This window comes from Anthonomus grandis, chromosome 3 (assembly GCF_022605725.1).
Source record: "Anthonomus grandis grandis chromosome 3, icAntGran1.3, whole genome shotgun sequence".
NCBI lineage: Eukaryota > Metazoa > Arthropoda > Insecta > Coleoptera > Curculionidae > Anthonomus > Anthonomus grandis.
In genome coordinates, this window is record NC_065548.1 from 3,916,246 (window position 1) to 3,931,639 (window position 15,394).

At 30.5% G+C, this 15,394-nt stretch overlaps 1 protein-coding gene across 2 annotated transcripts in view; it reads left to right on the forward strand.

The window, feature by feature from the left end:
• LOC126733863 (tetratricopeptide repeat protein 21B-like) overlaps positions 1–15,394 on the forward strand; it is a 32,759-nt gene that overhangs the window by 13,967 nt on the left and 3,398 nt on the right. For both annotated transcript variants that reach the window (XM_050437284.1, XM_050437285.1), the window contains 2 exons: positions 4,320–4,494; positions 4,582–4,803. In XM_050437284.1, coding sequence (XP_050293241.1) covers positions 4,320–4,494; positions 4,582–4,803 — 397 coding nt within the window. The remainder of the gene's footprint in view (positions 1–4,319; positions 4,495–4,581; positions 4,804–15,394) is intronic.

Genomic DNA, 15,394 nt, shown 5'->3' on the forward strand with positions numbered 1-15,394 from the left:
TCACTAAGAGTATCATTTAGTTTAAGAAATTGTTCTCTGTTCTCAAAGTAACTCCGAAGTACCTGTTTTGCCAAACCTCTAACCCCATAGTGTTCTAAAGTATTTATAAGGAAGTTGTGTGGCACAGTATCGAAGGCCTTAGCAAGATCTATAAAAACAGCAATACATTTTTTACCGTTGTTAGGGTTATTAGTAACTTCAGATATGAGTTTATAGACTGCATGTGCCGTGCTGATACCCTCTGAGAATCCAAATTGATTATCTGATAATACACCAAGCGAGTTTAGAAATGATTTTAAGCGATCCTTAATGCATTTCTCTAGAATTTTAGAAAAGTTGTTTAATAAACTAATTGGTCGATAATTCTCAATTTTGGATGTGGGGCCTTTTTTATGTATTGGCGTGACAATCGATTGTTTAAAGTACTTCGGTATAGTGCCGCTTGTAAAGGTAAGGTTTATAATATGACTTAAAGGTTCAGCTATGTATTTGTTAGTTAGTTTTATGGCACGTGTTGGAATGAGATCTATTCCTGAGGCAGCGTTTGTCTTTAGTGTTGCAATGTGTTTAATTATTTCATTGTTATGTACAGGTGTTAAAAATAATGAGGTTTTTGCTGGTTCTAGGATATCGTTTATACGGATATTTTTCTCCGGAGGCGAAATCTTATCTTTCATTTTATTTCCAACATTAATAAAATATTTATTGCAATAATTGGCCATTTCTTTATTTGTTGAAAATTTCTTGTTACTTTCGTCCATTATGCTGGCTTCAATCTTCCTATCTATTTTTGTGTTTGTGGCGTCCCTGATAATTTGATAAACTTTTTTTATATTTTTACTATTTTCTGTAATTTGGCTTTTATAATACTCATACTTAGTTTTTTTAATTAAATCATTCACATAGTTTCTAAATTGTTTGTACTCCTCATTAAGCTGTGTACTATAATTTTTAATCAATTTCTTCCTTAGTTTGTCCCTTTTACGGATTGCAATAATTAGTTCCAGTGATATCCATTCTTTTATCTTTCTTACCTTATGTTTAGAGTGTCTTTCTATCCTACATGAATTAAAAAGGTTTATAAATTTGTTTGTAAAGTTTTGGGTTGCCGTGTCAACATCTGCTAATTCTATGGTGTCCGTCCAGTTCACGTTTTTGATTAAATTAAGAAACTTGTCATAGTCTATAATGTGGAATGTATTTGTCTTTTTTCTTTGACTTTGAATAATTTGGGATTCAATTTGCAACATGATAGGGAAGTGGTCTGTTGTGTGTGTGTTCAAGACAAATGACTTAATTAAAGAACCACCCTTACTTTTTATAAAAAAGTGATCAATGCAAGTTTCTGTCTCGTTAGTTACCCTAGTCGGAATCCCAATAAATTGTTGAAACCCAAAAGAATTTAGTACTGACATATACTTATTTACGCTTGTTTTGTCTCTTTCGTTTGTATTATACAAATTTAAATTAATGTCTCCGGTAAAAATTTCAAAATCTTCTGTTACATTGTTTGCAAAAAATATTTCCAACTCATCAATAAAGTCATTCACAGGAATCGGAGGCCCCTTATAGACCGCTGAGAGACCAAAAGGTATATTATTTACAGAAAAAACAAATCTGCCAATGGTGGCCCCAGAAATTAGTAATTTTTGCGTTGTGCATCCAACGTTAACATTAGACTTTATATATACTACAACTCCGTCGTTTTTATTATAATTTCCTTCATTGTAAAATAGGTTGTACCCAGGAATATGGTAAAAATCGGTGTTTTTAATTTGAAAGGTTTCTGTAAAAACCAAAACATCACAATAAGAAAGGTCAAAATTTTCTATAAGCAAAAGAACCTCATTAAAATTGTGTTTTAAACTCCTTACATTAAGTTGTATAAATTTTTAATAATTTTCGATTTATATTAATTTCCCCAGACAATTGACTAAAATTTAGTAACTGACCTAAACTTTCACTTTGGTCTGTTAATGCATCCAAAAGCTCTGGAACATAGGTGGGTCCTTGTCTATGTTATGGTTAATAGGACCACAGTGGTTATTCAAGCTGCAGCAAATCATTGTCAGATCTGATCCAGATGGGTGTGTCGGTACTATGTTTTTTAATGTAGATTTTGCCATTGTAGGTGTATGATGAGTAGAAATTTTTATTATTTTTTAATTCCCTAGCCTTCTTGAATAAAGTTTGCTTTTGCGAGGTTAGGTCTTCATTAAAATATATTTTAGTTTGACCCTGTAAATTGCAGCTATCTGGATTAATTCCCCTTAGTTCTCTGCTCCTTTTCATAAGTTTTACTTTTGTAATACGATCTTTTAATCTTATTAATATAGGGGCATTTGCACTTTTTCCAAGTCGATGACTTTCTAAAATATTGTCTCATCATTACGCTCGTGGCACAAAGCAGTTATTTCTTTAAGTTTGGAGTAAAATTTATTAGCCCTACGCTTATGAATCATTAGCTCGACAGCAGCCACTCTCTTTGCGTTGTCGTTTAAATTTTGGCCTTTAAGTTTTGTACCTAATTCTTCGCATTGACTGCAAACATCAACTTGGGGCCTTCCAAACTTCAATGCAAAATTTTCTTTAAAGAACTTTAAATAAAATTCATGTTTTACTGTATTTTTTAAGTTCGGGTGTAATTTTCCAAAAAGATTATACGTAATATTGACGTTTAGAGCTGAATCAAGATAGTGAACTTCTTTAGAACTATGGTGAGAGATTTTATAGGGAAACGATTCAATATGTTGTTGTATTTTCGTAATAATCTCGGGTTTTAAGACATGTGGTCGATTATTATGTGTACCAGGTGGGTCTCTAGGTGACATCTGAGCAACCAAGAGTTTATTTAGTCGTTGTAATCTAGACTTTGATATTGAATGCAGACTAAGAAAAGCTGCCTTACAAAGTGGTTACCTCTCTAAATTATTATTCCGTATGTAATATGAAAAAGTCACTTCCTTATTTTTCTTACTATCTTCTCCATCTGGTCGCCTCCTGAAAAAATGAACATCCTGTTCATTTTTTGAACCTTCCTCATAAACAAATATTAAGAGTTCATTGTACTTACGTGCAGTCCTCTTTGACAAACTTTTTGTCGACTATTTTGCCAGTTTTAGTTGTATATTTTTCTCCAAGAAGACGAGCTTTCTTTCTTTCATTTCGCTTCCATTTTTCAGGGCATGTTCTTTTTCGGCTACTTTTTCCTCTATCCGTACTAGAACTCTCACTACTACTATAACTGTTAGACATTATGATTTTTAGTGAAATTATCAGCAAGTAGGTATTTACACTCAAAAGTTTAGGATCAATCGAATACAGTGCAAACTGGCCGTGACTCGTGACTGCTAATTAGTAAACAACATCAAGAAAAAAAACAAGATGGCAACTGACAGACTTACCGACTGAAGCAGCTCACGCGCAATATTCCCACATTGGGTGGAAGAACGATATAAAATCTGGAGTTATACTGTTGTTCCACTCAACGCGAAATTACCCCCTTGTCATAAAGCATATAGGTTTCAAAAGTTATATCGTTTTTCGGTCCATCAGATAGATTTAGTAGTTAATACATTTTTGCTATCTTGGTTTAAAATCACTTTTTTTGGAGTTATATCGTTCTTCCACTCACCGATTCAAGTACATTATACGATCAAAAATACAGGACAATAATTAGACAAGCTGACATGAACATTTGTTCAGAATTAAGTAGTTTCATACTAAATTTACAATCAAATGATTTTTGCATGTCCTTTTAAAAATCTCTGTTTCCTATTACCAACCTATTGTATGTGTTCAGACCATTAAAAAATAATGAATTTTCAGCGCATTCTTGAGCAAATCTTGGTATATAAAAATCTTTATATTTATTTCATGCTCATATATCGTATATCGACAGAGAATATGACTTTACTTATCAGATACTAACCAACATTAACATAACCAACTTTAACCTTGTGGACAAATGTCAGCATATTGAGTAGAAGGTGCTGTCTGACTAGTAACCATTCTAAATCCTGTAACATGACTTTTTATTGGGGTTAATCCTGGGTTTACCACCTTAGTCGAAGTCTCTAGGGATAACTCATTTTCTTTTAATAGGAACTTTAATAGATCTTTTAATAGGATTTTTGGATATCACATTGATGGCTAGGAAGAGGAAGGCCTTCACGATCGCCCGATCTTTCGCCATTAGGTTTCTTTTATTGGTGCCATCTCCATAAAAAAGCATAGTTCATCAAAACAAATTTAATAATAAGACTTATATACTTTGTGCTAATCAATAAATAAAAACATATTCATGTATTTCTCTAAAGGTCGATTTTGACATGGCACTGTTTCACTTCAGTCAACTAATAGCCAAACAGCCGACCAATTGGGACGCACTCATTCGCCTAATCGAGATATCTCGCAGGCTTGGACACATCGAGAGTTGCGAGGAATATTTAAATGTGGCCGAGGAGAAGTGCGTGAATCCTTTAAAAGAATCAGGTAAAACTATGTTTTTAGCTCTTTGGTTTGACGATGCCTCATAAAGGGCAAAACACGCTTTAAAAGATAATAATTGTATTTTTATAGGATTCATATATTGTAAAGCGTTCTACCAATGGCACTCGGGCAACTTAAATTCGGCCCTAAGGAACTTTAATCAAGTACGCCAAGATACCCAGTACGGCACCGATGCTCTCTATAATATGATAGAGATTTGCTTAAATCCGGACGGCGAAATGTTGGCCGAACAATTTATGGATAGCGACGATATCGAATATAGGGATTCTCGCTCGCTCGCTTTAAAAACCGGTAAATACCTCTCTATTATGTATACGGGGTGTCCGGAAATGACGCGTCAGGATTTCGATGAACGATTCTACATGAAAAATTAATGCAACAAACTTCTATGCAATTTTTTCGAAAACTCAAAATTAAGGAAGAGACAGGGTGTATACACTTATAGTGTTTATTTGTTATTTACCCTATTATTTTGACGCTAGTCGTCAATGACAAAAAGGATCAGATTATCTTTTAAAAAGGTGCTCTCGTTGCATCATCGTATAATTAACGATTTGCGAGAAAAACGACTTTAAACTTTTACGTACGTTTAATTAGAAATTTTGATTTTCAAAATTAACAAAGCAAGCCTTGAAACGAAACGCTTTAGTTCCAATGGAACTGAGTTATCTCATTGTAATATACATTTTGACGTATAATATTATCTGCAATATTAAAATCAAATAAGATGAATAATAATAATGATAATAATTTGTATTCCAACGCAGAACTACGGGACTGCATTATTATTATGGTGCAGCTGGGGGAAATGCGGTAAGAGCACAACGTTTGTACAGAAAGGCATTTCCGAATAGAAGAATACCACGTGCGCAAATGTTTAGCAGTATCCATCAGAGACTAGGAGAATTTGGAGCATTTAAAATTAGTGTCAAAGAACGGAACTCCGTGTTTTGAATTAGATTGAGGATAACCCTACTCTTAGCGTAAGATCAATTGCAACTCAGAAAAATATTCCTAAAAGAGCAACTCCTACATCCCTTTCATTATCAAAAGGTTCAAGCTTTGAACCCTGAAGATCCAGTGGCTCACCTTCATAATCGTAATCAAAATTTTACACGTTTTATTCTCTTCACCCATGAATCCAGCTTTGGACATGATGGTTTAATAAATGAACATTATTGGTGCGACAAAAACTTTCATAATAAATTTTCCCTCAATGTGTGGGCCGGTATTTAATAGGACGATCATTTAATAGGACCAAATTTTTTCTACTTAAACTTTTTAAGAAATGAGTTACCCAATCTACTAGATGATATTCCTCTTCAAATAAGGCGTGAAATGTGGCTGTTACAAAAGACGGTGCTCCACCCCTTGGAGCAGTGAGAGAACATTTATATCAAAATGTAACCCTGAAAGATGTATTGGACGCGGTGGGTTTGTGCAATGGCCTCCCAGATCGCCAGATCCAAACGCTATGGATTTTTTCTTTTGGGGTTCCTGTAAATAACTTGAAGAGCTGAGACAACAGATTATTGACAATTGTGAAATAATTAGCTCAATTAAAATGATTAGACACCTATTTCAGCGTTTTTCGAAATACGTCCAAGGAGTTGAGAAATAAATATTTTTGGGTGAAGAGGTGATTTTTTTTATAAGAGCCTGATCAAAGTGTACATAACTAAAAAAATAAGAAAGTTACACTTTTGAAAATTCGGTACAAATTGATCAATTAAAATGATTAGACACTTATTTCAGCGTTTTTCGAAATACGTCCAAGGAGTTGAGAAATAAATATTTTTGGGTGAAGAGGTGATTTTTTTATAAGAGCCTGATCAAAAAGTACATAACAAAAAAAATAAAAAAGTTACACTTTTGAAAATTTCGGTACAAATTGATCAATTAAAATGATTAGACACCTATTTCAGCGTTTTTTGAAATACGTCCAAGGAGTTGAGAAATAAATATTTTTATGTGAAGAGGTGATTTTTTTTATAAGAGCCTTACCAAGATGGACATAACTCAAAAAATAAGAAAGTTACACTTTTGAAAATTTCGGTACAAATTGATCAATTAAAATGATTAGACACCTATTTCAGCGTTTTTCGAAATACGTCAAAGGAGTTGAGAAATAAATTTTTTTATGTGAAGAGGTGATTTTTTTATAAGAGCCTGATCAAAGTGTACATAACTAAAAAAATAAGAAAGTTACACTTTTGAAAATTTCGGTACAAATTGATCAATTAAAATGATTAGACACCTATTTCAGCGTTTTTTGAAATACGTCCAAGGAGTTGAGAAATAAATATTTTTATGTGAAGAGGTGATTTTTTTTATAAGAGCCTTACCAAGATGGACATAACTCAAAAAATAAGAAAGTTACACTTTTGAAAATTTCGGTACAAATTAATCAATTAAAATGATTAGACACCTATTTCAGCGTTTTTCGAAATACGTCCAAGGAGTTGAGAAATAAATTTTTTTATGTGAAGAGGTGATTTTTTTATAAGAGCCTGATCAAAGTGTACATAACTAAAAAAATAAGAAAGTTACACTTTTGAAAATTTCGGTACAAATTGATCAATTAAAATGATTAGACACCTATTTCAGCGTTTTTCGAAATACGTCAAAGGAGTTGAGAAATAAATTTTTTTATGTGAAGAGGTGATTTTTTTATAAGAGCCTGATCAAAGTGTACATAACTAAAAAAATAAGAAAGTTACACTTTTGAAAATTTCGGTACAAATTGATCAATTAAAATGATTAGACACCTATTTCAGCGTTTTTTGAAATACGTCCAAGGAGTTGAGAAATAAATATTTTTATGTGAAGAGGTGATTTTTTTTATAAGAGCCTTACCAAGATGGACATAACTCAAAAAATAAGAAAGTTACACTTTTGAAAATTTCGGTACAAATTGATCAATTAAAATGATTAGACACCTATTTCAGCGTTTTTTGAAATACGTCCAAGGAGTTGAGAAATAAATATTTTTATGTGAAGAGGTGATTTTTTTTATAAGAGCCTTACCAAGATGGACATAACTCAAAAAATAAGAAAGTTACACTTTTGAAAATTTCGGTACAAATTGATCAATTAAAATGATTAGACACCTATTTCAGCGTTTTTCGAAATACGTCAAAGGAGTTGAGAAATAAATTTTTTTATGTGAAGAGGTGATTTTTTTATAAGAGCCTGATCAAAGTGTACATAACTAAAAAAATAAGAAAGTTACACTTTTGAAAATTTCGGTACAAATTGATCAATTAAAATGATTAGACACCTATTTCAGCGTTTTTTGAAATACGTCCAAGGAGTTGAGAAATAAATATTTTTATGTGAAGAGGTGATTTTTTTTATAAGAGCCTTACCAAGATGGACATAACTCAAAAAATAAGAAAGTTACACTTTTGAAAATTTCGGTACAAATTAATCAATTAAAATGATTAGACACCTATTTCAGCGTTTTTCGAAATACGTCCAAGGAGTTGAGAAATAAATTTTTTTATGTGAAGAGGTGATTTTTTTATAAGAGCCTGATCAAAGTGTACATAACTAAAAAAATAAGAAAGTTACACTTTTGAAAATTTCGGTACAAATTGATCAATTAAAATGATTAGACACCTATTTCAGCGTTTTTCGAAATACGTCAAAGGAGTTGAGAAATAAATTTTTTTATGTGAAGAGGTGATTTTTTTATAAGAGCCTGATCAAAGTGTACATAACTAAAAAAATAAGAAAGTTACACTTTTGAAAATTTCGGTACAAATTGATCAATTAAAATGATTAGACACCTATTTCAGCGTTTTTTGAAATACGTCCAAGGAGTTGAGAAATAAATATTTTTATGTGAAGAGGTGATTTTTTTTATAAGAGCCTTACCAAGATGGACATAACTCAAAAAATAAGAAAGTTACACTTTTGAAAATTTCGGTACAAATTGATCAATTAAAATGATTAGACACCTATTTCAGCGTTTTTTGAAATACGTCCAAGGAGTTGAGAAATAAATATTTTTATGTGAAGAGGTGATTTTTTTTATAAGAGCCTTACCAAGATGGACATAACTCAAAAAATAAGAAAGTTACACTTTTGAAAATTTCGGTACAAATTGATCAATTAAAATGATTAGACACCTATTTCAGCGTTTTTCGAAATACGTCAAAGGAGTTGAGAAATAAATTTTTTTATGTGAAGAGGTGATTTTTTTATAAGAGCCTGATCAAAGTGTACATAACTAAAAAAATAAGAAAGTTACACTTTTGAAAATTTCGGTACAAATTGATCAATTAAAATGATTAGACACCTATTTCAGCGTTTTTTGAAATACGTCCAAGGAGTTGAGAAATAAATATTTTTATGTGAAGAGGTGATTTTTTTTATAAGAGCCTTACCAAGATGGACATAACTCAAAAAATAAGAAAGTTACACTTTTGAAAATTTCGGTACAAATTAATCAATTAAAATGATTAGACACCTATTTCAGCGTTTTTCGAAATACGTCCAAGGAGTTGAGAAATAAATTTTTTTATGTGAAGAGGTGATTTTTTTATAAGAGCCTGATCAAAGTGTACATAACTAAAAAAATAAGAAAGTTACACTTTTGAAAATTTCGGTACAAATTGATCAATTAAAATGATTAGACACCTATTTCAGCGTTTTTCGAAATACGTCAAAGGAGTTGAGAAATAAATTTTTTTATGTGAAGAGGTGATTTTTTTATAAGAGCCTGATCAAAGTGTACATAACTAAAAAAATAAGAAAGTTACACTTTTGAAAATTTCGGTACAAATTGATCAATTAAAATGATTAGACACCTATTTCAGCGTTTTTTGAAATACGTCCAAGGAGTTGAGAAATAAATATTTTTATGTGAAGAGGTGATTTTTTTTATAAGAGCCTTACCAAGATGGACATAACTCAAAAAATAAGAAAGTTACACTTTTGAAAATTTCGGTACAAATTAATCAATTAAAATGATTAGACACCTATTTCAGCGTTTTTCGAAATACGTCCAAGGAGTTGAGAAATAAATTTTTTTATGTGAAGAGGTGATTTTTTTATAAGAGCCTGATCAAAGTGTACATAACTAAAAAAATAAGAAAGTTACACTTTTGAAAATTTCGGTACAAATTGATCAATTAAAATGATTAGACACCTATTTCAGCGTTTTTCGAAATACGTCCAAGGAGTTGAGAAATAATTTTTTTTTGGTAAAAAGGTGATTTTTTTATAAGAGCCTTACCAAGATGGACATAACTCAAAAAATAAGAAAGTTACACTTTTGAAAATTTCGGTACAAATTGATCAATTAAAATGATTAGACACCTATTTCAGCGTTTTTGGAAATACGTCCAAGGAGTTGAGAAATAAATATTTTTGGGTGAAGAGGTGATTTTTTTTATAAGAGCCTTACCAAGATGGACATAACTCAAAAAATAAGAAAGTTACACTTTTGAAAATTTGGGTACAAATTGATCAATTAAAATGATTAGACACCTATTTCAGCGTTTTTCGAAATACGTCCAAGGAGTTGAGAAATAAAATTATTTAGGGGATAAAAAAATCTATAGTTTTGGTATCTATACTCTACTCATATAATCTTAAGGTTTTCGAGTAAAACGTGAATAAACCCTATTTTATTTCTCAAAAGCGAAATTTCTCAAAATTAATTCAACTGCCTGAAAGAATTAAAAGATTACCTTTATTGCCTATCCAGTATTTTCTTTCCCGGGCAATTCTTTTAATATATTATTATTTCTTTCTTAAATTAAAGTTTAAAACGTCTAAACCCTAAAAAAATATATTTAAACCGGGGGTACATTAATGGATAAACAATAGGATCAGGAGTCTATAAATCATACCCAAATTCCGCCTTTAACACTCAAACACATTACACCTAATTTATAAATAATATCGCAGTGCCACATTCCAAACAAGTTTCTTATTAGCCGCCTACTGAAAGTACGCACCGTAAAAACATACCTACGTATACAATATAATTTGAAATATTTCTAATAAATTTGGCGAAGGTGCCGGGGATATTTCGAGTATTTCAAGTATTTCAAATCGGCTCGAACCCCGGTTTAAGGATTCGGCGAGAATTATTTTACTCTCAAAGCTGAATTTAACGAATGCGTTGCCAATAGAACCGCATTCTTCGGTAATCCAATTATTTTTCACGGTATTATTAGTGTGTTTTTAATAACTTTATATAAAGGGAGTGTATGATGCGGCAACACGGTGTTGTTTCGAGTATGGGTATTCCGTGTTATAGTGTGTTTATAATAGTTTGATGTTTAAGTAGGGTAGAGTGGTGCATAGAAAAAGTCCAGTGAAGTGTTTACGTTATTTTAATTTGTTTCTTTTTTTTTTGTTTGTATGTTATTCCTTACAATTAAATCGTTTGTTTTAATAAGAATTTTCCTAAATTTCTTCTACGATAGGCATTTTTTTAAATCTAAAGCTGAAGCTTTAACATGATAAGGATTTTGTAAGATATTTTTTCTTAAAATGTTTGATTGAAATGAAAATGATTTTTTTTTAATTACGAAGGAATTATTTGTAAGGTTTTCATTTAATCTCTTTTTCATCGAAAAATGAGACATAATATTAACAAGGATTTATTTAGCGTCAATGCTACAACAGATACACAACAATTATAAAGAGTATAAAGGCCACTTAAATATAGGAACAAAACCAAAAGTTATGAATTGTTTGTAAGGGAAAACACTAACATCTAAAACTAAACCTATACTAATAAAAAAAGTTAACAACCCAAGCAACACATCATATATATATTATCGTTACATTTATATTTATTTAACGATTTTTCAGTAAATTTTTGGTTTTTGGTATAATTATCAACCGTATATGGTCAAGGTATTCTGCTTACAAAAGGGGGAAAATATCGGCATTTAAAAAATTGACATGGGATTTACAGAACCGGTTTTTAAACTCGATTATTGGATGAAATCCTTCTGAAAAATCACTGTTTTTCGTCCATATTATCCAATCTCATAATGCTATTATTATATTGAATATTCGGTATATTTTTTGCAAAACTATTGTTTTTAATCAACACAAAGAAATTTTTTTGAAAAATCACCGTTTTTCGTCCATAATATCCAATCTAATAGCACCGTTTTTGTATTAAATAATTATGATATATATAATTATATCAAATTTAAATAAACAAACTATGTTAATAGATTAGATATTAACGAAAAAACCAGCTGTTCTTTATGCGTATTATTTTGGGAAAAGAACGATTTTTGAAAATAATTTCTTACTGGTTTAATTGCGGGGTGGGTGGGGGGGCAAGGGTAGGGTTAATGAAAAACGTTTTTTTTGCAGAAAATAATTTCCTAAAAAAATGCTTTTTAGGAACATTAAGTGATAAAGAAAAATATAGTAGTTGTGCTATTTTTTATTACCATTACATCTCATTCCATTGAACGCATTTTATAAACGTCCTTAAATTGTGTACAATATACTATACTAACATTTTTAATTTTTAAGACTATTTGAAAATTTTCCGCTTTTCGTAAATAAATTTTAAAAATTGTTCTAAAAAAAGTCAAATTATTTGATTTTCGATTATAGGAGTGCCTGTAAGAAACAAACTAAGTCGCCTCTCATAAATTAGGCAATATTTCAAATTCCGGTAGTCCAAATTTTAGAAATTTATAGTTTTTGAGGCTAATTAAAAATGTTTCTATTGTTATTAAATTAAATATTGAATATATATTTGATGCAAAAACATTGTTTTTTATCAACACAACCCTTAACCCCCCACCCACCCCAAACATTTGCCCAGTAAGAAATTCTTTTGAAAAATCACTGTTTTTCGTCGATAATATCCAATCCAAGGTGAAGAGGTGATTTTTTTATACGAGCCTTATCAAAATGTACATAACTCAAAAAATAAGAACGTTACACTTTTGAAAATTTGCGTACAAATTGATCAATTAAAATGATTAGACACCTATTTCAGCGTTTTTCGAAATACGTCCAAGGAGTTGAGAAATAAATATTTTTGGGTGAAGAGGTGATTTTTTTTATAAGAGCCTTACCAAGATGGACATAACTCAAAAAATAAGAAAGTTACACTTTTGAAAATTTCGGTACAAATCGCTCAATTAAAATGATTAGACACCTATTTCAGCGTTTTTCGAAATACGTCCAAGGAGTTGAGAAATAAATTTTTTTTAGGTGAAGAGGTGATTTTTTTATAAGAGCCTTACCAAGATGGACATAACTCAAAAAATAAGAAAGTTACACTTTTGAAAATTTCGGTACAAATTGATCAATTAAAATGATTAGACACCTATTTCAGCGTTTTTGGAAATACGTCCAAGGAGTTGAGAAATAAATATTTTTGGGTGAAGAGGTGATTTTTTTATAAGAGCCTTACCAAGATGGACATAACTCAAAAAATAAGAAAATTACACTTTTGAAAATTTCGGTACAAATTGATCAATTAAAATGATTAGACACCTATTTCAGCGTTTTTGGAAATACGTCCAAGGAGTTGAGAAATAAATTTTTTTTAGGTGAAGAGGTGATTTTTTTATAAGAGCCTTACCAAGATGGACATAACTCAAAAAATAAGAAAGTTACACCTTTGAAAATTTCGGTACAAATTGATCAATTAAAATGATTAGACACCTATTTCAGCGTTTTTGGAAATACGTCCAAGGAGTTGAGAAATAAATTTTTTTTAGGTGAAGAGGTGATTTTTATAAGAGCCTTACCAAGATGGACATAACTTAAAAAATAAGAAAGTTACACTTTTGAAAATTTCGGTACAAATTGATCAATTAAAATGATTAGACACCTATTTCAGCGTTTTTCGAAATACGTCCAAGGAGTTAAGAAATAAATATTTTTGGGTGAAGAGGTGATTTTTTTTATAAGAGCCTGATCAAAGTGTACATAACTAAAAAAATAAGAAAGTTACACTTTTGAAAATTTCGGTACAAATTGATCAATTAAAATGATTAGACACCTATTTCAGCGTTTTTCGAAATACGTCCAAGGAGTTAAGAAATAAATATTTTTGGGTGAAGAGGTGATTTTTTTTATAAGAGCCTGATCAAAGTGTACATAACTAAAAAAATAAGAAAGTTACACTTTTGAAAATTTCGGTACAAATTGATCAATTAAAATGATTAGACACCTATTTCAGCGTTTTTGGAAATACGTCCAAGGAGTTGAGAAATAAATTTTTTTTAGGTGAAGAGGTGATTTTTTTATAAGAGCCTTACCAAGATGGACATAACTCAAAAAATAAGAAAGGTACACTTTTGAAAATTTCGGTACAAATTGATCAATTAAAATGATTAGACACCTATTTCAGCGTTTTTCGAAATACGTCCAAGGAGTTAAGAAATAAATATTTTTGGGTGAAGAGGTGATTTTTTTTATAAGAGCCTGATCAAAGTGTACATAACTAAAAAAAATAAGAAAGTTACACTTTTGAAAATTTCGGTACAAATTGATCAATTAAAATGATTAGACACCTATTTCAGCGTTTTTGGAAATACGTCCAAGGAGTTGAGAAATAAATATTTTTGGGTGAAGAGGTGATTTTTTTATAAGAGCCTTACCAAGATGGACATAACTCAAAAAATAAGAAAATTACACTTTTGAAAATTTCGGTACAAATTGATCAATTAAAATGATTAGACACCTATTTCAGCGTTTTTCGAAATACGTCCAAGGAGTTAAGAAATAAATATTTTTGGGTGAAGAGGTGATTTTTTTTATAAGAGCCTGATCAAAGTGTACATAACTAAAAAAATAAGAAAGTTACACTTTTGAAAATTTCGGTACAAATTGATCAATTAAAATGATTAGACACCTATTTCAGCGTTTTTGGAAATACGTCCAAGGAGTTGAGAAATAAATTTTTTTTAGGTGAAGAGGTGATTTTTTTATAAGAGCCTTACCAAGATGGACATAACTCAAAAAATAAGAAAGGTACACTTTTGAAAATTTCGGTACAAATTGATCAATTAAAATGATTAGACACCTATTTCAGCGTTTTTCGAAATACGTCCAAGGAGTTAAGAAATAAATATTTTTGGGTGAAGAGGTGATTTTTTTATAAGAGCCTTACCAAGATGGACATAACTCAAAAAATAAGAAAATTACACTTTTGAAAATTTCGGTACAAATTGATCAATTAAAATGATTAGACACCTATTTCAGCGTTTTTCGAAATACGTCCAAGGAGTTAAGAAATAAATATTTTTGGGTGAAGAGGTGATTTTTTTTATAAGAGCCTGATCAAAGTGTACATAACTAAAAAAATAAGAAAGTTACACTTTTGAAAATTTCGGTACAAATTGATCAATTAAAATGATTAGACACCTATTTCAGCGTTTTTGGAAATACGTCCAAGGAGTTGAGAAATAAATTTTTTTTAGGTGAAGAGGTGATTTTTTTATAAGAGCCTTACCAAGATGGACATAACTCAAAAAATAAGAAAGGTACACTTTTGAAAATTTCGGTACAAATTGATCAATTAAAATGATTAGACACCTATTTCAGCGTTTTTCGAAATACGTCCAAGGAGTTAAGAAATAAATATTTTTGGGTGAAGAGGTGATTTTTTTATAAGAGCCTTACCAAGATGGACATAACTCAAAAAATAAGAAAATTACACTTTTGAAAATTTCGGTACAAATTGATCAATTAAAATGATTAGACACCTATTTCAGCGTTTTTCGAAATACGTCCAAGGAGTTAAGAAATAAATATTTTTGGGTGAAGAGGTGATTTTTTTTATAAGAGCCTGATCAAAGTGTACATAACTAAAAAAATAAGAAAGTTACACTTTTGAAAATTTCGGTACAAATTGATCAATTAAAATGATTAG